General features: G+C 42.8%; 1 protein-coding gene across 4 annotated transcripts in view; it reads left to right on the top strand.

Moving 5' to 3' along the window:
* Positions 1–19,242, top strand: part of LOC135514303 (transient receptor potential cation channel subfamily M member 3-like) — a 237,460-nt gene extending 218,218 nt beyond the window's left edge. For all 4 annotated transcript variants that reach the window (XM_064937692.1, XM_064937691.1, XM_064937690.1 and 1 more), the window contains 4 exons: positions 350–500; positions 1,625–1,818; positions 15,629–15,761; positions 16,889–19,242. In XM_064937692.1, coding sequence (XP_064793764.1) covers positions 350–500; positions 1,625–1,818; positions 15,629–15,761; positions 16,889–18,431 — 2,021 coding nt within the window. In that variant the 3' untranslated portion in view covers positions 18,432–19,242. The remainder of the gene's footprint in view (positions 1–349; positions 501–1,624; positions 1,819–15,628; positions 15,762–16,888) is intronic.
* Positions 19,243–26,914: the final 7,672 nt, after the last annotated feature.

Genomic DNA, 26,914 nt, shown 5'->3' with positions numbered 1-26,914 from the left:
TCTTGTTTGTTTGCAAAACTTGAAGTATTTGTTGGCCTGTTTATTTGTTGGTTTGTTTATTTTAGATGTTAACATAATGATTGTTTGTTCTGTATGATTGCCTGGGTTTGCTTGTATGTATTGTATGGTGACATATTCCTTTCATTTGATTGTATCTTCATCTTTTATGTTGGCTTGCTTGTCCTGGTCTGTATGTTTATTCGTTTTGACGAACAATTGGCACAAATGTTTGCCTTCATTTATAATGTTCCGTCATAGAAACTCTCTACAGGCTACCCATTTATTTTGTCATAGTTTTTGTGACACCTTGAGTAACATCCTGAACCTGTGGTTGTGTCATTGTGCTTAGCTCCGTGTGGCCAGAATATCACCGCGGACGACGGGCATGTTGTGATTCTGCCGCCATGTAAGACGGGAGCCTGGATCGTTCCTGCCATCATGGCCTGCTACTTGCTGGTGGCCAACATCCTGCTGGTCAACCTACTCATAGCTGTCTTCAAGTATGTTCTCTCTTTCTGTAAACATACTGCACTCTCCTTATGCCCACTCAGTTATACATACCAGGACCTTGTCCAGAAACGACCCCTAGCTCCTCCACCCCATCCCCAAGACACTTGTGGAGATCTGAGAGGATTTGACAGGTTTAAATACATTGGTAATATATTTGCTTAGACCTGCCAAATCTTTTCAGCTTGCCAAAATTCCTTGGAGGTAGGATCTCTGGGTGTTTTCTCTGGACAAAGACAAAAATGTGCATGGGATAGGTTTATTTTACTCTCCCTCACCCACATAATTTTTCGGGTCCCTTGCACAACATACTCATATATCACCCGAGTTTGTTAGCTACGTAGGTCATTTCCATCTGTGATCCTTGTTAGTTTTATATGGCCTAACAAGTGAGCGGTTAGGACTGTGATTAGTTATAAACAGTGCATAACCTGTGCTGTCTTTTGAGTGCAGATGGTAGGCTTTCAAATATATAATATGACAGCTGTGTGTAGCATGACAACTGCAGTTGCTTAAGTGCTGTTAAATTGCAGCCACTCGAGGCCCATGGCAGAGCATAGAGTAGCATATACACACAATGAGATGTTTCATCTCTTATTGAGAGCCATTATAGTGATAATTTACTGTTATTGTGCCTTATTGCCATCTGTGTGAAATACTGTAGTAAGAACGATCCTCTCCGCATTTCTTGACTAATTACCAAGAAATGCAAATGGAAGAAAAGTTCTAATGCAAATAGCGGTGGAGTGTAAGGAACATACTGTTTATACATCTCTGTTTTACTGGCATTTTTGTTCAAATGTAAATGTAGGAAGATTTTTGTGATCTTAATAGTAGTAGTAGTTGTTGTTGTAGTAGTAGTAGCAGGCAAAGTTGTAGTAGTGGCTGTAATGGTACAAGTTATGGTGACTGTAGATAGGTAGGTGGATGGTTGAAAGAGGGGTTGAGTGTTTCAAAACATGGCCTTTAATCCATCTTCATAGAAACGCATGCATAAAACATGGCCTTTAATCCATCTTCATGCATAAAACATGTTGCAACAATGTTTGGTAAATAAACCAAGCTGTTGAATTCTTGGTTGGTTTGACATTTTGGTTGTTTCTGTCTGTTGTCATAGCAACACCTTCTTTGAGGTGAAGTCCATCTCCAACCAGGTGTGGAAGTTCCAGAGGTACCAGCTCATCATGACTTTCTACGAGCGGCCCATCCTCCCCCCTCCCCTCATCATCTTCAGTCACATGACCATGGTCCTCAAGCACCTGTGCTGTCGCTGGCGGAAGCATGACGATGAAGAGAGAGATTATGGCCTTAGTGAGTACATGGGCTAGGCCCGATACAAATCCTTTATAAATTGTACATTTGAGTCATGTAGCAGACACTCGCATCCAGAGCAACGTACAGTTAGTGCATTCATCATAAAATAGCTAGGTGGGGCAACCACATATCTCAGGTTTTGGAAGACGGACAGGGACTCTGCTGTCCTAGCTTTAGGTGGAAGCTGGTTCCACTATTTGGGTGCCAGGACAGAGAAGAGCTTTGACTGGGCTGAGCAGGAGGGGTGGGAGTGGGAGGGCCAAGAAACCAGAGGTGGCAGAACGGAGTGCTCGGGTTGGGGTGTAGATTTTGAGCATAGCCTGAAGGTAGGGAGGGGCGGGGTGATATGGGAGAGCTTGGAAAGGTTGAACTCCAGGCAGGCTGCGCTGTTCTGGATAAGTGGCAGGGCTTTGATTGCACAAGTGGGGAACCCAATCAACCGCAAGTTGCCTGGATTAGGACATTCGCCACTTCTTGTGTGAGGTAGACTCATACTCTACGGATTTTGTTGAGCATGAACCTGCATGAGCGAGTCACTGCTTAGATGTTAGAGAATGAGAGGGTGTTGTCCAGGGTCACGCCAAGGTTTGTTTCACTCTAGGAGGGGGACACAGCAGAGTTGCCAACCATGATGGAGATGTCTTGGAGCAGTCAGGCAGAGGAGCTCCATCTTGTTGAGGTTGAGCTTGAGGTGGTGGGCCGACATCAAAGCTGAGATATTTGCCAGGCACTCGGAGAAGCATGTCGCCACCTGGGTGTTGCATAGCAATGATAGGAGAGACCATGTGAGTTATATGACGGAGCCAAGTGACTTGGTGTATAAAACAGAGGGCCTAGAACTGAACCATGGGGGACACCAGTAGTGAGAGTACGTTGTGCAGATACAGATCCTCTACACGTCACCTGGTAGGAGCGGCCTGCCAGGTAGGATGCAATTGAAGAGGGTGCAGAGCCAGAGACACCCTGCCCTGAGCGGGTGGAGAGGAGGATCTGATGGTTCACGGTGTCACGATGAGAACAGAGAAGAGACAGTCAGCTTTGGCAGTGCGGAGAGCCTCCGTGACACAGAGGAGAGCGGTCTCTGTTGAGTGACCCATCTTTTGGCCTGACTGGTTAGGGAGAGATAGAGAGAGAGTTGGTCACACAGCACACTTAAGTGTTTTGCAAAGAAAAGAAAGAAGGATTCTGGTCTGTAGTTTGACGTCAATGGGGTCGAGGGGAATGACTCTAGCCATTTTGAAGTCAGAGAGGATGCAGCCAGTGGTCAATGATGAGTTGATGAAGGAAGTGAGGAATGGGAGAAGGTTTCCAGAGATAGTCTGGCGAAGGGAGGAGGGGATGGGGTCAAGTGGGCAGGCAGGTTGTCGGGCGGCTGGGCCTCACTAGTTACAGAATTTCATCTGGAGAGAGAGGGGTGAAAAGGTCAAGGCATAGGGTAGTTCTGAGTGGGACCAGTGGACTCAATAGACTGAGTGAATGAGGAGCGGTTGCTGTAAACCTTCTTTTCAAAGTGGTTGGCAAAGTCATCTGCAGAGGGTGATTAAACAGGGAGGAGAAGGTGGAAAAGAGTTTCCTAGGGTTAAAGGCAGAAGCTTGAAATCTACAGTGATAGAAAGTGGCTTTAGCAGTTGATACAGAGAAAGAGAAGGTAGAGCGGAGGGAGTGAAAGTATGATAGGTCTTCCCGGGAGTTAAGTTTTCCTCCATTTTTGCTCAGCTGCCCACAAACACGCAATGAGTCACTCAGCCATGGAGCAGCAAGGGAGGGCCGAGCCGACCGTGAGGAAAGGGGACAGTGCTAGTCATAGAATGCAGAAAGGGAGGGGAGTAGGGTTGAAGAGGCAGAATCAGGAGACAAGATGGAGAAGGATTTAGCAGAAAGGAGAGATGATTGGATAGAAGAGGAGAGAGTAATGGGAAAGAGAGATAGCGAAGATGGCGACGGTGCATGACCATCTGGGTAGGGGATGATTGGGAAGGGGTGGAGGAGAAGGAGACAGAAAAGGTAACAAAGTAGTGATCAGAGGCCTGGAAGGTGTTAGCAGTGAGATTAGTAGGCGATCAGTCTTTAGTATAAATGAGGTCAAGCGTATTTCCTGCTTTGGGATTGGGAGGGGATTGGGAAAGGGTGAGGTGAAAAGAGGCAAAGGGGGGAAAGGTGGAAAGAAAGTAATCCAAGGCAGGCGTCGGGAGATGGAAGTCACTGAGTACAATGAGCGGTGTGCCATCATCAGGAAATGAGCTTATCTAGGTGTCAAGCTCACTGAGGACTTTAAGGGCAGCTGGTGGGCAATACACTAAATCCTTTCCCTGTAAATTTACAGGATTTACTGGCACCAGAGTTGCCAGCTTAATAATGTAATTTTGCTTTACAGCAGAGATGAGGTAATATATTTTAGAGTAAGGAAAATAGTATTGTAAAATGTATTACAGCATCTCTACTGTAAAGCAAAATTACAGTATTAAGCTGGCAAATCTGGTGCCAGTATAATGCTGTACATTTACAGTGAAATTCTCCCTGAAATCTAAATATAAGAAAAACAATACCTAGTGAGATATACATGGAGGAGGCTCAATCAAGCTAGTCGTTTTCATCACTTTTTTATGTCATTCTCGCTGGCACCAGAAGTTTAAAAAGTGTTGATAGCGGGCAGAATGCGGTCAGACCATTAAATAATTGGCATATACATTACTCTTACAGAATTTCCACATGGGCCTATTTAATGACGGGCCTCCCGAGTGGCGCAGGCTCTGTCGCAGCCGGCCACGAACGGGAGACCCATGGGGCGGCGCACAATTGGCCCAGCGTCGTCCAGGTTAGGCGAGGGTTTGGCTGGCAGGGTTGTTCTTGTCCCATCGTGTACTAGCGACCCCTGTGGTGGGCTGGGCGCACTGCACGCTGACACAGTCGCCAGGTGTTTCCTCCAACGCATTGGTGAGGCTAGCTTCCGGGTTAAGGGGGCATTGTGTCAAGAAGCAGCGCGGCTTGGCTGGGTTGTGTTTCGGAGAACACACAGCTCTCGAGCTTCAGTTCTCCTGAGTCCGCACTGTAACTACCAATTGGATACCACGAAATTGGGGAGAAAAAGGGGTAAAAAACAGAAGCTTGAAGAATTTATAAACTGACTTTTTCCGATATAACATAGTTACAGCAGATCCCCTTTGTGTCGGGTACTTTTAAATGTGACTTTAGAGGCCATGCAATTTAATACTCGTACTTAAAGCAAAAGCAATATAGGTCACAAAGTTCACAAATAGAAGGACCAACAGTACAGATAGATAGCAATAAAAACTGTACCAGAGGCACAGAATAAGTTCTAGGAAAAATGAAAGGAACTGGTGGAATATATTCAAGAAAGATCAAGTGTAATATGTTATAAAAAATAAAGCAAACTGGATGTAATATGGAGTACACTGCACCATTCTTTTTAATCTTAAACATAGAAATGCTACAAAGAATAATGTACTGAAACTTGTTACAAATGACAGTCACCCATGATTCGCCAAACGATCTTTTCAAAGAGGATTTGTTTTCTATTGATAATGTCAAATTAACAGCTGTACATAAAGACTTATGTGAAGGTCAAATTACAGAAGAGAAAGTTCTTGCAAATAAAGCCTTTAAGTCTGGGAATACTCTAGGGCTGGATGGCATACCAGTTGAGATACACTACCGTTCAAATGTTTGGGGTCACTTATGTCCATTAAAATAACATCAAATTGATCAGAAATACAGTGTAGACATTGTTAATGTTGTAAATGACTATTGTAGCTACCATCACTCCACACACGGCAGGTGCGTGCCTTTTGGGGATGTGTTTTCTCTGAGAGTGCCAGGGACTGCTTCACATTGCGTATTCGCACCGGCACGGGCTTGGGGGAGTTCTGATTTACTCCGCCACAAACACTCGAATAGGTTACAATCTCTCCCTAGCAGTAACGATACTGGTAAATGGTTTACCACCCCCACCTTCATAGTGAACTTGCCTCAGGGAGTAACTAACGGTATTGTATTTTTTAAGGATCCCCATTAGCTGCTGCCAAGGTAGCGGCTATTCTTCCTGGGGTCCAGCAAATTTAAGGCAGTTATATACATTTAAAAATATTACATTTCATAACACTTTTCACAACACATTAAGTTCATGCCCTCAGGCCCTCAGGCCACTACTCTACTACCACATACTGTATCTAGAATACAAAATCAATACTGTATCTACAATACAAAATCCATGTGTACATGTGTGTACATGTGTGTAGAGTGTGTGTGTTAGCATCTTCACAGTCCGCACTGTTCCATAAGGTGTATTTTTATCTGTTTTTTAAAATCAGATTCTAATGCTTGCATCAGTTACCTGATGTGGAATAGAGTTCTATGCAGCCATGGCTCTATGTAGTACTGTACACCTACCATAGTCTGCTCTGGACTAGGGGATTGTGAAGAGACCTCTGGTGGCATGTCTTGTAGAGTATGCATGGGTGTCCGAGCTGTGTGCTAGTAGTTTAAACAGACAGCTCGATGCATTCAACATGTCAATATTTCTTATAAAACCAAGTAGTGATGAAGTCAATCTCTCCTCTACTTTGACCTATTAGAGATTGACTTGCATATTTTTAATGTTAGCTCTTTGTGTACAGTGAAGGGCCAGCCATGCTGCCCTGTTCTGAGCTAATTGCTATTTTCCTAAGTCCCACTTTGTGACACCTGACCACACGACTGGACAGTAGTCCAGGTGCGACAAAACTAGGGCCTGTAGGACCTGCCTTGTTGAAAGTGTTGTTAAGGCAGTGCAGCGCTATATTATGGACAGACTTCTTCCCATCTTAGCTACTGTTGCATCATCATGGGCCTAGTATAGTGCATGTCTCCCCAACTTGCTATATTACCATATTATTCATTACAAGATTAGGTTGAGGTTTAGGGTTTAGTGAATGATTTGTCCCAAATACAATGCTTTTAGCTTTGAAGTTAGGCCTAACTTATTTCTTGCCACCCATTCTGAAACTGACTGCAGCTCATTGTTAAGTGTTGCAGTGATTTCACTCGCTGTAGTAGCTGACATGTATAGTGTTGAGTCATCTGCATACTGTATATACACTGGCTTTACTCAAAGTGGCAGGTCATTAGTAAAGATTTTGAAAAGGAAGGTGCCCTGGGGAATGATTTTAAGATGGATCATGTTGGAGAGGCTTCCATTAAAGAACACCCTTCGTGTTCTGTTAGACAGGTAACTCTTTATCCACAATAAAGCTGTAACACATATGTTTTTTCCAGTAGCAGACTATGATCGATAATGTCAAAAGCCGCACTGAAGTCTAACAAAACAGCTCCCATCAATTTCTCTCAGTCAATCATCATTCAATTGTGTAACTTCCGTGCATGTTGAACTGCCGTGCTGAAAGTCTGTTGTCAATTTGTTTACAATAAAATAGCATTGAATCTGCTCAAAACATGTTTTACAAAAGTTTACTAAGGGTTGGTAACAGGCTAATTGGTCATCTATTTGAGCCAGTAAAGGGGGCTTTACTATGTAGAGGAATTACTTTTGCTTCCCTCCAGGCCTGAGGGCACACACTTTCTTGTAGGCTTAGATTGAAGATATGGCAAGTAAGAATGACAATATCATCCACTATTAACCTCAGTAATTTTCCATCCAAGTTGTCAGACCCAAGTGGCTTGTCATTGCTCAAAGAATGTACAAAAAAAATGGCCTCTTCCAAAGTCCCGTTATGGAATTCAAAATGACAATGCTAGCCTTTCGTAATTTGGTCAGTTGTACTGTACTTGGTTGTGTAGGGTTGGTGTTTGTTGCTGGCAGGTCATGACTAAATTTGCTCATCTTGCCAATGGAAAGAAATCATTAAAGTAGTTAATGAGCCATCTTATTCAAAGAATGATAGAGCTTAGTTTGCCTTTTTGCCAAACGTGTAATTTAATGTGCTCAAAGCTTTCTACTACCATTCTTTATACGGTATCATTTATCTATATATTGTTACAGTAATTTTCTTAATGGTTTCATGCTTATGAGTAACTGGAATAAGCAATTTCATAAATGTGTCAAGTGCAGAGTCTGGTTGTTCCTCATTACATACGACAAACCAGACAATATTATTTACATCTTCAGCAAAGTGTAGGAATCACTAATAAACGTATTGTATGACCTCTTATACACTATACTAGGCCCAACCTTTGGAACTTTGGTTTTCCTAGATATGGCTACTATATTATGATCACTGTATCTGGTTGATTTGGATACTGCTTTGAAGCAGATTTCTGAAGCATTAGTAAAGATGTGATCAATACATGTGGATGATTTCATTCCTGTGCTGTTTGTAACTCCCATGGTAGTTTGACTGATAACCTGAATGAGATGGCAGGCACTGGTTACAGTTCAATGCTTTATTTGAGTGGACAGCTTGATGAAATTCAGTCAATATTTAGGTCACCCAGAAAATATACCTCTCTGTTGATATCACATACATTATGAAGTACTTTACACATATTATCACCACAAGTAACAGTATTTAACCTTTTCGCATGTGAGTTCCAAATATCTCAGAGTGAGTTTTGTGATATGCGTGATGTCAGAATGCGCTCATTGTTCCAACATGTGATTGTTACACAACAGGACAGTTAATTAACACATTTTCCCCCTCAAACCAAGACACTAATTATCTTTAGGCTATATTTCATCTTGTCAATTTGAAATTATTTTCTAACAAGTTTTATTTTCTAACAACAGTGTGAATTGACAAAATGAGGTGAAAGATGAGTGAACCATCCCTCGAGTAAACCTCCGGAAGTGAATTAAGGAAAGTGAATGATCGTAGATGACAAACCCCCTTCAACATGCTGCAAACATGCTGCAAACAGACCAAACTCATCTCCTCTGCCTATCTTTGGTTGACACCCAAAAAAGATATACTTGGCGGCGCGCACAAACTACCCCGTCGTCTGATTTCTTTAGATTTTTAGAAAGTGTTTTACTCAATTATTTGGATCAATGGTGAGCACACCGATGATGTGATGAATTGAAAATAGTCCTTTCTATTAGCTAATTCATATTATGGTTTCTGTCAGCCGGGAGTTAGCTAAATATGACATATTCTGTTACCTCAATCTTTCCCCAGTTAGCACTAGGACTATTGTAGCCTTCATTTTCTGGTTTGGATGATTGTGTTATGCTGCCGCCACTTCTGTGAATGTCTGAAAATTGCATCCAAAAATAAACGGGTCACATTCAGGACATAACGTTGTAAGGACTGTGTTTGTGCAAAATGTTTCTGTGACAAAAACACGTCAATTGAAACTGGACGTTCTAATTACACTGGTTTGAGTGTTCGCTGCAGGGACCCCTGTAGAATGATGCATCAAAGGGTTAACAGGAATGTTAATATAGACCCCAACACCGCCCCCATTGGCATTTCTGTATTTTCTGTAGATGTTATAACCGTGTTTTGCTACCACTGCATCATCAAAGGTATTATCTAAGTTTCAGAGATACACTACATATACAAAAGTATGTGGAAACCCCTTCAGATTAGTGGATTTGGATATTTCAGCCACACCTGTTGCATAGACTCTCTCTGTGCAATAATAGTGTTTAATATGAATGACTACCTAATTTATGTATCCCACATATACAATTATCTAAAATCAAATCCAATTGTATTTGTCACATGCACCAAATACAACAGGTATTACCTTACCATGAAATGCTTACTTACAATCCTATAACCAACAATGCAGTTCAATAAATATAGTTAATAAAATATTTACCAAATAAACTAAAGTAAAAAAATCAAATCAATCGAAAGGTAACAAAAGAAATGTACATAACAGTAACAAGGCTATATACGGGGGGTACAGGTTTGTATATGGGGGGTACATTTGTAAAGTGACTATGCATAGATGATAAACAGCGTGTAGCAGCAGTGTAAAAACAAGGGGGGTGGAGGTCAATGTAAATAGTCTGGGTGGCCATTTGATTAGTTGTTCAGCAGTCTTATGGCTTGGGGGTAAAAGTTGTTAAGGAGCCTTTTGGTCCTAGACTTGGCGCTCGGGTTCCGCTTGCTGTGCGGTAGCAGAGAGAACAGTTTTGGGTGACTGGAGTCTTTGACAGTTTTTGCGCCTTCCTCTGATTGCGCCTTGTATATACAGTGTAGGTCTTGAATGTCAGGAAGCTTAGCCCCAGTGATGTACTGGACCGTACGCACTACACTCTGTAGCACCTTAAGGCCAGATGATGAGCAGTTACCATACCATGCGGCGATGCAACCGGTCAGGATGCTCTCCCCTGAGGAGGAAAAGTTGTTGTTGTGCCCTCTTCACAACTGTCTTGGTGTGTTTGGACCATGATAGTTTGTTGGTGATGTGGACACCAAGGAACTTGAAACTCTCGACCCGCTCCACTTCAGTCCCGTCAATGTTAATGGGGGCCTGTTTGGCCCTCCTTTTCCTGTAGTCCATGATCAGCTCCTTGCTCACATTGAAAGAGAGGTTGTTGTCCTAGCACCACATTGCCAGGTCTCTGACCTCCTCCATATAGGCTGTGTCATTGTTGTCGGTGATCAGGCCTACCATGGTTGTGTCATCAGCAAACTTAATGATGGTGTTGAAGTTGTGCTTGGCCACCCAGTCGTGGGTGAATAGGGAGTACAGGAGTGGACTAAGCATGCACCCCTGAGGGGCCCTAGTGTTGAGGATCAGCGTGACAGATGTGAAGTCCAGGATCCAGTTCTAGAGGGAGGTGTTTAGTCCCAGGTTCCTTAGCTAAGTGTTGAGCTTTGTGGGCACTATGGTGTTGAATGCTGAGCTGTAGTCAATGAACAGCATTCTCACATGGGTGTTCCTTTTGTCCAGGTGGGAATGGGCAGTGTGGAGTTCGATTGAGATTGCGTCATCTGTGGATCTGTTGGGACGGTATGCGAATTGGAGTGGGTCTAGGGTTTCTGGCATGATGGTGTTGATGTGAGTCATGACCAGCCTTTCAAAGCACTTCATGGTTACCGATGTGAGTGCTATGGGGCGGTAATCATTTTGGCAGGTTACCTTCGCTTTCTTGAGCACAGTGAGCTCTTGGAAGAATGGGTCATTGCAGGGGTTGATAACAGCTGGCTTCCTCTGGGTCACTTTGTCATGCACTTTGTCCCATCTTCACGGTTCATCATCTTGAGTTGATTCAAACCAGGAATCTGTACAGCCATATATCCTACATAGTTTCTGAAATCAATTGAGGCATTGAACAAATACAATTATGATAGCTAAATACACCCAATTCAAACCCTAGCTAACTAATAAAACATTGCTATAGCCTACACAATACCACAGATTATGTTCCTTTCTTTCTGTGACACCAAATGTTTGCACACTACTGGTAACGTGAACAGGTTTAGATTATACTGTAACATCATGGATGTCTATGTCCAGCAGCTGAGCAGGGAGATGATACACTTTGAAATTGGATGTATATCCTGAGAACGTCAGAAAAATCAACAGCTAGTTGCAACAGTGAGCGCTATTACCATCAAATATGCTTGGGTTTTTTCTAAAATGTTGTGGATAAGGAGGACGGATGGGCATAATTCCGTGACTCTGAATCTGAATGTTTGGTGTTCGATCCCAGAGGTGGAAACTGTTTTTTTTTTATTTGAGCCGAGCTTAAAGGATTTGTTGCACGCTAGACCTAATTTTCCACTTACTTTTATTGTTAAAGCATCATCCTACGCAGTTGTTTTGGTCAAAGTTTACATTCCTGAGATTTCTCTTTTTTTCAGTTGATCTAGGGACATGGAAAAACGTTACTCCTGGGTTGATAAGGGCTGGGAAATCGGCATGATCGTTCACAGACTGTTGTGCTGTGACCAACATCATCAGTGTCTTTTCCAGACAAATTTAGTTCTTCAAGTGTTGACATTATCAAGTCCCATCGGAACAGCACTGACACTCAATTTCAGTCAGAATTGCCTTGCATTTTTCGAAACACTTTCACATTTACACAACCAGTTCCCTATGACTCGCTTTCTGGAAGCTGTTGCTGGTTGCTGGTCTACACAGATGTAGTAGTGACGTAGAAATTAGTTCCAAGACAAGGCCAAGCAGGAAGTAAACACAGTTTGAGTAATACACATTAATGCTTGTAATAGTGGAAATAGCCAAGTGTTTTGATATTGACATGCGTGTATAGCCCACAAATACATGAGATGGCTGTAAAGTTTCTTGTGCGGACGTTTTGAAGCACTTGTTTTTGTGAGTCTGGCCACTACCACTATATGGCTCATGCAAGCAATTAAGCCAGTCAAAGAAATCTCAGGAATGGAACTCTGACCAAAACAACTGTCTGGATGATGCTTCAACACTAAACCTACGTGGAAAATTAGGTCTAATATGCTGAAAACCCGAAATATCCCTTTAACTGTTCAGAAGGAGTGCCTGAACAAATTTGACATTTGGAGAAATGGAATGATACAGAGCAGGAACATCGAAATTTGACTGTCTGAGAAATGGTACCAGACAGAGCAGCAGCTTTTAAATTTGACATTTGGAGAAAGGGAACAATAAAGAGTAGCAGGAGCAACCCAGGGTGTTAAAAATACCTCGAATTTTGACGACTGGAACAACATGGATAAACCTCTAATTCCGCAGTGAGACAGAGATTATTGAGCTGACAGCCTAGTGGACAGATTCACACAGCCTGTGTCACAGGGTTGTGACAGCTACGTAGGACACTATGTGTCTGGTATTGTTGCCGTTCATGCTCTCTCTATTAACCTCTTGAAACTCCCCATCCCGGATCCGGGATCGTGACTAAAGCCTCAGGCTCATTAGCATAACGCAACGTTAACGATTTCTGAAAATCGCAAATAAAATGAAAATAATGCGCCTACTCTCAAGCTTAGCCTTTTCTTAACAACACTGTCATCTCAGATTTTCAAAATATGCTTTTGAACCATAGCAATTCACTAATTTGTGTAAGAGTATGCTAAGCTAGCTTAGCATTTTGAGTAGCATTTAGCATGCAACATTTTCACAAAAACCAGATAACCAAATAAATAAAATCATTTACCTTTGAAGAGCTTCGGATGTTTTCAATGAGGAGACTCTCAGTTACATAGCAAATGTGCAGTTTTTCCTGAAAGCGTCTTTGTGTAGGAGAAATCGCTCCATTTTGTACATCACATTTGGCTACCGAAACGAACCGAAAATTCAGTCACCTACAACGTCAAACTTTTTCCGAATTAACTCCATAATATCGACCAAAACATGGCAAACGTTGTTTGGAATCAATCCTCAAGGTGTTTTTTCACATATCTCTTCATTGATATATCGTTCGTGGAAGCCTGCATTCTTCTCTGAATTCTGTGGAAAAATACTTGCAGCTGACTTTTGCGCACCAATTTCGGCGCAGGACACCGGGCGGACACCTGGTAAATGTGGTCTCTTATGGTCAATCTTCCAATGATATGCCTACAAATATGTCACAATGCTGCAGACACCTTGGGGAAACGACAGAAAGGGCTGACTCTCGCATTCACAGCCATATAAGGAGACAATGGAAAACTGAGCCTCAAAAATCCTGCAAAAATCTTGCTCATTTCCTGGATGCCGTTTCATCTTGGTTTTGCCTGTAGCTCACGTTCTAGGGCACGCACAGAAAATATCTTTGCAGTTCAGGAAACGTCAGAGTGTTTTCTTTCCAAAGCTACCAATTATATGCATAGTCGAGCATCTTTTTGTGACAAACTATTGCGCTTAAAACGGGCACGTTTTTTTATCCAAAAATGATATAGCGCCCCCAGAGTTTCAACAGGTTAAGTAGACTGTGTCACGGTGAAATCTAGATGGCTACCAATATTAGGTATTTCTTGTGTAGGCTGCTATCCTACTTTAAATAACTGTAACTAGCTACTGCCGGCAACACTGGTAGAGCTGCCCAGTGGAAGCACCTTAGGTCGGCAGACACCTCATAGCAACACCTGTGCATGGGTCATTCGCATCGGCTTTAGTGACAGAGGCTGGCGAGTAGTTTAACGGACCACAATGTGTTTTTTTGTGTGAAATGTGACCTGTCAATCCAAAATAAAATTTGGTGCGCAAGTAATATGGGTCATATCTTTTCAACTGCTAGACACAAGCCATTTTCTCTGTAGTAAAAGTGAAAACCTAACGGTCACAAGTCTGAGCTCAGTTTATTTTCTATGGCATCATCCCAATTATTATCTGGGCTAATGTTTTTAGGTCCCACAGCAAGATATTTACAAGGAATTTAGAGCAGACCTAAATGGCTTTTGTCAACTTGAGCTAGCTAGCAAACGTTAGCCAGCTAGCTAGCTAAGTTAGCTAAGAAAACATGCAATAATTCAACATTGGCTAGCAGTAAAGTTACTTGTAAACAAGTCAAGGTACCTACCCAGCAGCTGCTGAAAATATTATTCCACTTCACAGCAGCTGCAAGAAGATATTTACAAAAATAGTCTGAGATTTAGGGACTGAAGGGCATTCTTGTTCACAGATGGGCAGTTCCAAATGCTGCCGGCAAACAGGTATTCCACATGGGTTGTGCACGCAGGGTACACTAAATTAGAATAGTTGCAGCCAAGGAGTGGGGTGCGTCTGTAAAGACTAAAAGGGAGAAGAGCCGAACAGGCATAGAAAACACACACCAAGTTGAGAAATTTACAAAAGAGCTAAATGAGATCTTCTGAAAATAACTAGGTAAGATACTCAGGTGAGAGAGTGAAGTGGAGTCTTCCTCGAATAACTCTGCAGAACAACTCAGCAGAAACATCAGGCGACATCCTGACAGCTGATACACAGAAATGTTCCTGCAACATTCCCCTGAGACGTGTCTGGAACATTAATGTCTTATGTTCCGAGAACCTGGAAACCATGATCTGTGTATGTTTTGGTGGGACCTTAATGGAATAGTCTCCTAACCCTCAGAAAACTGGACACATGAACGTACTTGCAACGTTACCATGAAACGTGTCTAGGAAATTAATATTTTACATTCTGAAAACATGATAACCATGTTCTGTATGTGTTTGGTGGTACGTTGATGAAAGTTATCCTAATTCTAATGCCAAAACATGCTAAAAAAATGTTTTACTAACATAATGTAACGGGTTGCGCTGATCAAATCTGGTATCAGGATAAGTATGACACTGAGTCACCGATTTTATGCAAAGCAATAAGTTCGTATATACGGGTCCGCTGTAACACCATGCAGGGTAGAACCGAGAACTGGCCAACACACCAACGGTATCTTCTTTAATTTAGTTCCTGCTTCCGAGCTGGCCTGTCAGAGTAGAGACTGGGTGTGGTTTAAACTCACTCAGCCTATCGTTGATTGTTGCCGACCCCAACTGGTCCCAGCCCCCGGGCGCTCCCATTGGCAGGTGTAGTTGTTGCTGGGTAGAATATCTATGTGCTCATCCCCTAAATACCGTTATCTCACATCTGGTTCTTGTTACTAACAAAAGACAGTCTGTTTAACTGCCTAAGTGCTGAACATGTCTCCCACAACTCATGATAGCTAGTCACATCATATGTTGCAAAATGCTGCTTTTAACATACACAGACACCCTCATGATAGGGGAACATTAAGAGTAACATTATTAAAATGTTATCTCTCCCTAGAATTGTTAGTTTGGTAGGTAGCAAAAAGACAGTACTAGACAACAACAGATTAAGACAAAAACTATACTTATCGCTCCTTGAGATATCAGGAGTCCTCTAGCAATAGATTGACCCATCTTTCCTTGTTTCTGCTTATCCTTCCATGTTGCTTTTCATCATCCTTCCATCACAGAGCTCTTCATCACTGAAGACGAGCTGAAGAAAGTTCATGACTTTGAGGAGCAGTGCATCGAGGAGTACTTCCGTGAGAAAGATGACCGCTTCAACTCTTCGAATGACGAGAGGATCCGAGTGACGTCAGAGAGGTTGGACATGAGCAAACACAATCCTGTCATGCTTAAGTACAACACATGATGTAGGCTCTTCCTTTTTTGTCAGCAAATCTCTTCCTCATCCTCACAGTGTAGAAAAAAACATGAACAAAGGCTCAAAAAACACCCAAATACATCCTTTTAGAAACTCTCAGTGTAGTGATGCAGGTTTTTAGATGTTGTATACATAAAATTGTGTCATTACAAACTTTATCCACAATTTAATATTCAGTTTTGTGCAACTTGAGTAATTTCCGCTATCCATCTGTTCCATTCTTTGTGTAGCCTGCTGCTACAGGTAACTGCCAAAATTAGGGAAATACCAACATAGAGTGTCTTAATAGGGTGTTGGGCCACCACGAGCCGCCAGAAAAGCTTCAATGCACCTTGGCACAGATTATACAAGTGTCTGGAACTTCCTGTGTGGAAGCTCTGCATGCTGTCAATATACTTTGTGTCTCTAATTTATTCAAGTGTTTCCTTTATTTTCGCAGTTACCTGTAGAATGGACGATGAGGTATTGGTCGAGTCGCAAAAAAATTGAATTTAATGTGCGGATAAATTTCGGAACGACACAATTTGATGAGTACAAAATCTAAAGACTTGCATCAGTGTACTGAGAGCTTTGCCGTTTCTAAAATGATGTATTTGGGTGTATTTTGAGCCTTTGTTCATGTTTTTTTTCCCGTCCCCCATACTACACAATGAGAATGAGGAAGTGATTTGCTAGTTGGGGTAAGTTTCTCAAAAACTTGTGAATTCACAAAAAAACAGTGTCTGGATCTTTCTATAACATGCCATTATTTGGATCAAACATTTTTATTTGGTTCTAAAAAAATAAGTTATTCTTTAAGTACATCACATGATAGGCTCTTACTTTGCTGCCATTATTTCCAGTCATGGACAATATAATCACTTTCACCCCCTCCTCTCTCTCACTCCCCCTTCTTTTTCTCTCCCTTCCCCCTCATCTCTCTCTCTCTCTCTCTCTCACCTCCCACCCGCTCCTCTCTCTCTCTCTCTCTCTCTCTCTCTCGCTCCCCCTCCTCTCTCTCCATCTCCCTTCTCTCTCCGCTTTCTCTCTTCTCTCTTTCTCTCTCTCTCTTCTCTGTCCGTTGCAGAGTGGAGAATATGGCTATGCGTCTGGAGGAGGTGAATGAGAGAGAACATTTCATGAAGGCATCTCTACAGACCGTGGACATCCGTCTGGCCCAGATGGAGGAGCTGATTGGTCGGATTGCTGTGGCTCTGGAGCGAGTCACGGGAGTGGAGCAGGGAGAGGTCAACAAGGCCCGCTCTCGCACCTCCTCCGACTGCACAGACTCAGCCTACGTGCTGCGTCAGGGTGAGTGCCCAGATGCAGCATACTTTTTGCGCCAGAGCAGCTTTAACAGCCAAGAGGGGAACTCCTACCGACTCAATGAAGGTGCAGAGGGCTCCATGTCGCCGCCCTCCCCCACCAGTCTGGCCATGCGCACACGGAGCCACTCTTTCTACGTGGGGGGAGGTCGCGAGCGAGCCGGGGCCGACCGGGCTCACCGTTTCCTCAAGGAGCACTCCTTCAGCCTGCAACGAGCCAATAGTTCACAGTCGGTGGCCTTGTGCTCTGCCCCCAAGGAGTCTAAGCCCCTCCCACTGGCCACGCTGTCCGTCTCCCAGCAGCACCGCCCCTCTTCCTGCGTCGACATCTTTGTGTCGGCATCCGAGGAGGAGGGGCCAGCCAAGGTCTTCTTCGACCCACTGAGGATGGCCCCTCCCCTCCGGCCTGACTCCTCGCTCCACTCTGAGATTATGGAGGCGGTGCTGTCGAGCGGGAGGGACTATGGTGGAGGCAGCGGGTTGGGCGACAGACACTCTGAGGGTGGGGCCGTGTTCGAGGACAGAGTGGCTGCAGACCTGTCACTATGCTCCGCCAACCTGCTCCCAGATAACACTGTGCCGCTCTGGGAACTGGACCCCTCTCCTCCACCATCAGCGGGCCTGCTGGAGCGCTCAAAAAGCAGCCGCTACCTGTCCACTGGCGGCGGGGGCTACCTGGAAGAGCCTCAGCTGGTCAAGTCTCACAGCCTCATGTTCACACCGCGAGGGTGCTATGGAGGCCTAGGGGCAGGAGTTCAGGTCAAAGCGGCTGAGTACACCAGCATCACCGACTGCATAGACACCAGGTGTGTCTCTGCCCCTTACTCCACCGACGACTGTTGCCACTCCCCCGGAGGCTCCACCTCATTCCCCTTTGACAAGCCCCCTGACATGAGCTCCTCCCACCCAGAGCGCGAGGCCGAGCTCAGCCACACAGAGTCAGAACCTGAAGACCTAGAGGAAATGGCCCCTGCCCCCGAGCCCCGTCGCACAGGGAGTGGCTTAGGAGGGGCGAGTGGAACCCCCTTCTGCTCGCCCTTCTCCAGGCTGGAACGAGCCAACAGCTGCTCCTCAGACGACTCCTCCCACCCATCCTTGGCACCTCCTCCCCACAGAAAAAGCCTGTCGGTCAGTGAGAGGATGGAGAGGGGTGCAGACCATGGGGTTCTGGGGGAACCCAGGAACCCCTTCCTGAGGAGCAAGTCTGGGGCGCGGCCTGACGCCAAGACAGACAGCCTCTCCATGAGGAAGCTGACCACCCCCTCTGCATTCCGCAGCTTCAACAGCAGACACAACTACACGTGACAATTATGAAGGGAACAACAATGGGAGAGGGCACATTCTGTTATACAGGACCATAGGGCTGGCTGTGGGGAAAGCAAGGTCTATGGGGAGGGAACCTACCAGTCTTAAACAAAGTGCTATGAAGCTAGGGTAGTTCTTACCTCCTCCTCAAGCTGACTCTCATTGTGTGTTTGGTAATGGAGGCTATGTACCGTGTCTGTCTACCATTTTTTTTGTCAAGTCAACACACTAATGCATCACATGTCACAGAACACTAGTCTAATCCACATAGAAAGTATAGAGATTTTTTTTATACTAATAACAGGTTAGTCAGAGTCTTTAGAAAATGATCAACTTGGCCACCTGACAATATATGACTGTAGGTCAGTATTGCCAAATTTCCTCAGGTTCTCCTTATTTTGTCTTTGCCCTTAAACCGCCCATACCCATGGATATGACTCTTTGCTTTTGTGCTTCCACCACAGACATAGCACTGCATGCTACTGTAACTGCATGCTACAACAGCAGCATAATTTGTAACCTAGTCTCCAGGGTAATTGTACGTATCGCATATAAGCCTGAAACGCCAACTACTCAAATCTGGCCTATGTGGTATTGAAAAATAGTCATGGCTCCGAATAAAAAAAAAATGTGTAGAGAGCTGAGGTGTTCGGAGGGAGGTGATTGATTAGAAATAAAGCCAATGGCTATGGGTCAGGACTTTTTCCTGATCATTCTATTGGGCTAATGAAGGCCATGTTGGAAGCTTTGGTCCACCAGACCATCTGAACATTAGGGGGAAGGGTCACGTGAACTAGATTACAGCAGTAGTGACCAGTCAAACGTTTTTTTTTTTTTTTTTTTTTTAAATTGAACCCTTATTTAACTAGGCAAGTCAGTTAAGAACAAATTCTTATTTACATTGACAGCCTACTGGGCAACAGTGGGTTAACTTCCTTGTTCAGCGGCAGAACGGCAGCTTTTTACCTTGTCAGCTCGGGGATTCAATCCAGCAGACTTTCGGTTACTGGCCCAACAGTCTAACCATTAAGCTACCTGCCACCCCAAACTGGTGGTGCAGGTTACATTTCTGGATATAATAAGGCTCTATTATGTATTAATGCATGTCGCTGATTTAAAATCCATGCACACTGACAATCAGGTAGCATTGACCCAACAGAGTTCCAGGGCACTAAAATATATTACCTACATGACCTCAGTAACAAGGAAGATGGAATATTTAGTTAAATGTAGACTCATCGTAAGTGTCTATCTATTTACTTGCGTTGTCCAATCCCCAGTCACATGGGTTTATTGTCACTGTGGCCTACAGTGTAGAGGACTTAACACGCACACACACATAATCATACATGCACTCAAGGTGTATGGAATGGGTGAAGGAAATCCAAAACAATTCCTCTAATGTAACAGATTGTTTAATAGCACCAGCACCATCCCAATGTTATAAGTATTTCCCTTCGATCGCCTTTTCTCAGTAAAAACCTCAGAACTGGACAAAAGAGGGAGCTGTGACCCTATTTGGAGATTCCTTCATCCTAAGCAGTATGCCCACTATAAAATTGCAACACTTCAAAATCAAAACAATTAAAGTAGCAACCAAACACCATTCATTTCATTTCTGTGGCAGCAGCATTCTGTTGCTTGGGTCTGACATCAGTCTCAAGTAGCCAGACATTTTAATCTCCTGTTCGGTATGAACAATGAGCTTCAAGATGAGAAGGCTGGAAAGCTAGACAGACACTGGCCTATGAACTAACATTGGATCTGCCCTTCTTACCTTTTTTTGCAGTCATTCATGATTTATTCTATTCAAATTGAAGCACCAGACTGACCAATGTAATCACCTAGAATGGTAAAACTTAAACCGGCAGAAAATTGTCTGCAAAATTTGTAGGACTACAGAATACTGTATGTATGAGTAGGCTAGAAGAGAATGGTTAGATAACTGAATTCCACAAGATGGAGTTATTTGAAATATTTGCAAAAGAGTCAGCTCTATGAATCGTATGCATTTTATGAGCGGTAGAGTCACCTTTCAAGTTAATATAAAAAAGAAATGGCAGAGAACCAGTTTTTTTTTTAAATCCCTTAACGCATAATAATCTGACTGGTGTGGAATGCCTGTTACCACATGTTTGTAAAGATGGAACTAGATGAGTAACATTTACATCACAGGTTCTCAAAAAATAAGATACGTTTGTGTTTTATATTTGATCAGTATTACATCACTTTAATTGAATTACATTGCAATTGTTTTGATTGCTTATATTGACCTATTTTTTTGCTTACATTGAATAATTGAATGGCTGTTTGAAATACGAACTGACTATTTATACCTTCTCAGTGCTATTTTGTCAAATTTAAATTATTACAAGCTTTTAACATGTATAAAAGGTGTCACCTATAAGCACTGATGTATTATATGGTTTACTTAATATATCATGTGATTAATTACTATATTGTACATTGCAATCACAAGTATTGAATCATTTGTTTATATTGTATGTTCTTGAGCAGCTGTCAAAGAGAAAGAAAAATATATTTTTTAATGTAAGTTGGATATTTTAAAGCAATACTCCTCTACAAGCATTACCAAACTGAGGGTGCCTTTCAAGCATGGAGTGGCTATTTGAAATTCACAGTAATTAAAACATTTACATGAAATCTGCACATTAATTTTGTTTGTAACTTTTCTCGCGAATCTAGTTACACAATTAGGACCCATGGTATTCTTTTCCTGAATTTCTTAACTGTGGGGATAATGCAGTCCAAGTGGTTACAGCGTTTTGTCGTACACTGGATACACTGGATAAAAACATTGCTTTCAATGTGCAAGACCTAGGAGACAGACCTAGGAGACAGACCTAGGAGACAGACCTAGGAGACAGACCTAGGAGATAGACCTAGGAGATAGACCTAGGAGGTGACACTAGCACTGGCACTCTTTGCCTTTTGATAGGTTTTTTTGGAGAGGGGGGGGACTGGCTGCTCTCTGTGTATGTTCACTCTTGGTCTGAATGTTTCATTTGCCTTATCAATGTCCAATATTATTGAATGGGTATTTTCACACGTTTCCTAAACTGCTTCTTCGTTTTGTAAGGATGTAGATGTGCAAGTACCACTCAGCAGATGGAGGAAATGTGTTGTAAAGTAAGGAATATTCCAATCTCTCTTGAGCAGACAGGCCTCCGCTAATCACTGTGCGTATGCATTCAACCCAAATTCTCATGGGACCTTAGATCTATCTTTTTGTGTGTAAGGAAATGTAAAATGACCTCTCTCTTCAGTTGTGTTCCATGAAACCCTACCCTCCCGCCCCTTTTGTGGACACAGGAGTCAAAGTTAAAACCAACTAAAAACAACAATGAGCTTTAATACAATCACAAAGTGTGAAGAATATTCCGTTCAGCTTGTGCTTTTGTTCAAAACCAGTGTAAGAACATCCAACAACTTGCAGGTGCAGGGTGCATATAGTCAAGAAAAGAAAACTGCACAATGTTGGATTCTCATGTTGTTAGTTGTTGGTGCGGTTTTGTCTCACAATACACGGGATAGTTCACTTTTCACTAAATGTTTCGTAAATAAATAAGCCTAAGTTGAAAAAAGTGAACAAACTGTTCAAAAGATGTCTGAACACAATTGAACACACTCGTTGAAGGAACATTGCATTGCAATAGAAGAGTGATAAGGTGAAGGTCTGGTTCCCCTTTGGGTTTTAGTCCAGGCACTGGTTTGGATCCTGGGTCCTTTAATTAACCTCAGTGAATGGGCTCTTAGCACTCACGAGGACAAAATAAGTATTTTTGTTTTCCTTATGGAAAGGGGGCAAGGACAAACATGTCCATAGCACTTCTAAATCATGTGTAAATGCTCTGTAAATGTTTCCTCTGTTGTACAATACACTAATATATCAAATAAAAGGGAGATCTATGTACTGTACCAGTCAAAAGTTTGGACACACCTACTCATCCAAGGTTTTTTTGTACATTTTTACTATTTTCTACATTGTAGAACAATAGTGAAGACATCAAAACTATGAAATAACACATATGGAACTAAAAAGTGTTAAACAAATCAAATTATATTTTAGATTTTAGATTCTTCAAGTAGCCAATCTTTGCCTTGATGACAGCTTTGCACACTCTTGGCATTCTCTCAACCAGCTTCACCTTGAAGGAGTTCCAACATATGCTGAGCATTTGTTGGCTGCCTTTCCTTCACTCTGCGCTCCAACTCATCTCAAACCATCTCAATTGGTTTGAAGTCAGATGATTGAGCTATTCTTGCCAAAATATGGACTTGGTCTTTTACCAAATAGGGTTATCTTCTGTATACCAACCCTACCTTGCCACATCACAACTGACATCACAACTGGCACAAACGCATTAAGGAAAGACATTCCACAAATTAACCTATAACACGGCACACCTGTTAATTGAAATGCATCAAGGGAGATTACCTCATGAAGCTAGTTGAGAGAATGTCAATAGTCTACATAGCTTTCATCAAGTGAAATGGTGGCTAATTTGAAGTATCCAAAGTATTAAATATATTTTGATTTGTTTAACACTTTTTTTGGTTACGACTGTACATGATTCCATATGTAACCTGGAATGAGTAGGCATGTCCAAACGTTTGACTGGTACTGTATGTCTGAGGACACATATGACAGTAGCCTAATACCGAGAATTTTGCCAATGCGATCCAACAAAACCTAATGTACAGTATTTTCTCAATATTTTCCTATACTGTATCATACAGTTTTGTGATGATAGATTATGGTTATAATTCAAAGAGGTTTTCGTTTCCCCTCAGTCTGTTGGAGAGTAGGCTACTTGTATCCTAAAGGGGCATCCAAGCACATTTCTGCAATAATGCTGATATTGTAGTTTTACTTGAGGGGACTTATCTTCCGGCAAGTCTCACTTTATTTAGTGTCCTTTAATGCATGCAGTTCTTCCACTGATTATGTACAGAAATGCATTGTGAAATTGATATGAGAGAGAGAGAGATTTTAAATCACCTCACGGTAGTGATTATTTGGGTGCAAATGCAAATCTGTATTCTTCAATATGAATAGGATCATGTCTGGCATGCATGATTAAATAAAGAAATTAATACATAAATATGGTGTCTCCGCTGCAGGTTATTTTTCAATGTGTTATGAAAACGATGTATCGTGTTTACCAGGAACACCGGTAATAATGTTATAACAAAACTTGTGACTTTGTTGTTAAAGTGATAGTTCACCCAAATGACATATTGGTTTCCTTACTCTGTAAGCAGTCTACGGAAAAGGTATGAAAGCAATCAACGCATTGGTTTTATTTTCCTGGCACTGTTTTTAAATGCTAACATTTTAGTGTTTTAACTTTTGTGGCACAAATCCGAAGAAAGTCATGGTACCTATATTAACATTTTTCACATGTGACGACCCTCCCACTCTGTCTGCCGTATTCTGTCTTTGTTCTTGTTTCCTTATTAGGATGCCGGTGGGCGGAGTTGGGGAGGGTCGTCAGCTACATGGGAAACACCTGGGCCAGGTGTGTCCCAGGATAAATAGACCTCTTCCACATTCATGGAGGAGACTCTCTCCATGCAGACACCTTTGTAGATTGTGTTGTGGTTCTTGGTGGCCTTTTGTTTGTTTGCATTGGCACCTTTCAACACACTGCATTATCGCATTCATGCATGCAAAACACTCACTTACACTACTGATTACTGATTACACACACTATTGTATATTTTCCTTAGTTGCTTTAGTTAATAAATATATATTTTGTTACTCCTTGTCTCCACGTTGTCTCCCTTTGTTACGGGCTTTGAGCCGGTTCGTGACACACACATCAAGCTCAAATCATCCGATCTGAAATTTATTGGGTAGCTCAACTGATTGGGTAGCTCATGATTTGGTCATGATGTCAAAAAAGGCTAATATAGGTACAATGACTTGCAATTTATTGGTGCCACAAATGCTAAAACTTTAGTATTTGGAAATAATGCAATGGGAAACAAAACCAAAGCATGGATGCTGTCATCCTTTTCCATAGACTGCTTACAGGGTATGGAAACCAATAAGTAATTTGTAATTTGGGTGAACTATCCCTTTAACATCAAAGAGAAACAATGTTTAGTCAATGGAGCACAATTATCTGCAGTAGTCACCACATATTATCACCCAGTTGTTCCTAAAATCACAGTAGTAGCCCAGTCTTATATAAATGCTGACTGCGGGTTCTCTGAACGGACATCATTCACTGAATGGACCACATTCACAGTCATTGATAATTCAAAGTTAGACTCCCTTGTGACATTGTGTTGTTTTGAATGTAGGCTACCTGGGACTGCAGATATATGAAAACAAAGAGAATATCCTAAGCTTTGAGGAAAGTGGTCAAGAGGGGTTCAGCTGCAACATTATCTCTCAGAGCAGTCATCCCTCAGTGTAAGACCCACAGATGATGCAATCTCTATTGCACTCCACACTGCCCTTTCCCACCTGGACAAAAGGAACACCTATGTGAGAATGCTATTCATTGACTACAGCTCAGTGCACAACACCATAGTGCCCTCATAGCTCATCACTAAGATAACGAACCTGGGATTAAACACCTACCTCTGCAACAGGATCCTGGACTTCCTGATGGGCCGCCCCCAGGTGGTAAGGGTGGGTAACATCACATCTGCCACGCTGTTCCTCAACACGGGAGCCCTGCAGAGGCTCAGTCCCCTCATGTACTCCCTGTTCACTCATGACTGCATGGCCAGGCACGACTCAAACACCATCATTAAGTTTGCTGATGACACAACAGTGGTAGGCCTGATCACCGACAACGATGAGACGGCCTGTAGGGAGGAGGTCAGAGACCTGACCGTGTGGTGCAAGGACAAAAACCTCTCCTTCAACGTGATCAAGACAAAGGAGATGATTGTGGACTACAGAAAAAGGAGGACCGAGCACGCTTCCATTCTCATCGATGGGGCTTAAGTGGAGCAGGTTGAGAGCTTCAAGTTCCTTAGCGTCCACATCACCAACAAACTAACATGGTCCAAGCACCAAGACAGTCGTGAAGAGGGCAGGACAAACCTATTCCCCCTCAGGAGACTGAAAAGATTTGGCATGAGTCCTCATACGCTCAAAATGTTTTACAGCTGCACCATCGAGAGCATCCTGAAGGGTTGCATCACTGCCTGGTATGGCAACTGCTCGGCCTCTGACCGCAAGGCACTACAGAGCGTAGTGTGTACGACCCAGTACATCACCGGGGCCAAGCTTCCTGCCATCCAGGACCTCTATACCAGGCGGTGTCCGAGGAAGGCCCTAAAAATTGTTAAAGACTCCAGCCAACCTACGCATAGACTGTTCTCCCTGCTACTGCACGGCAAGCGGTAGGATGGCTTTCACTTCAGCAGTGATAAATTCATTAACTTCTTTTAGGAAAAGATGATCATTAGAAAGCAAATTACGGACTCCTCTTTAAATCTGCGTATACCTCCAAAGCTCAGTTGTCCTGAGTCTGCACATCTCTGCCAGGACCTAGGATCAAGGGAGACACTCACGTGTTTTAGTACTATATCTCTTGACACAATGATGAAAGCAATCATGGCCACTAAACCTTCAAGCTGCATACTGGACCCTATTCCAACTAAACTACTGAAAGAGCTGCTTCCTGTGCTTGGCCCTCCTATGTTGAACATAATAAACGGCTCTCTATCCACCGGATGTGTACCAAACTCACTAAAAGTGGCAGTAATAAAGCCTCTCTTGAAAAAGCCAAACCTTGACCCAGAAAATATAAAAAACTATCGGCCTATATCGAATCTCCCATTCCTCTCCAAGATTTTAGAAAAAGCTGTTGCGCCGCAACTCACTGCCTTCCTGAAGACAGATAATAGATACGAAACGCATCAGTCTGGTTTTAGACCCCATCATAGCACTGAGACTGCACTTGTGAAGGTGGTAAATGACCTTTTAATGACGTCAGACCAAGGTTCTGCATCTGTCCTCGTGCGCCTAGACCTTCATGCTGCTTTTGATACCATCGATCACCACATTCTTCTGGAGAGATTGGAAACCCAAATTGGTCTACACGGACAAGTTCTGGCCTGGTTTAGATCTTATCTGTCGGAAAGATATGTTTGTATCTGTGGGAAAGATATGCCAACTGTATATTTCAGTGTTCCTCAAGGTTCCGTTTTAGGACCACTGTTGTTTTCACTATATATTTTACCTCTTGGCGATGTCATTCAGAAACATAATGTGAACTTTCACTGCTATGTGGATGACACACAGCTGTACATTTCGATGAAAGCCAGTGTTTCAGACATAAGGAAGTGGATGGCTGCAAATGTTCTACTTTTAAACTCGGACAAAACAGAGATGCTTGTTCTAGGTGCCAAGAAACAAATAGATCTTCTGTTGAATCGGACAATTAATCTTAATGGTTGTACAGTCATCTTAAATAAAACTGTGAAGGACCTCG

The sequence above is a fragment of the Oncorhynchus masou genome, chromosome 25 (assembly GCF_036934945.1).
Source record: "Oncorhynchus masou masou isolate Uvic2021 chromosome 25, UVic_Omas_1.1, whole genome shotgun sequence".
In the NCBI taxonomy this organism is placed as follows: Eukaryota; Metazoa; Chordata; class Actinopteri; order Salmoniformes; family Salmonidae; genus Oncorhynchus; species Oncorhynchus masou.
This window is presented reverse-complemented; position numbering and strand designations above follow the sequence as displayed.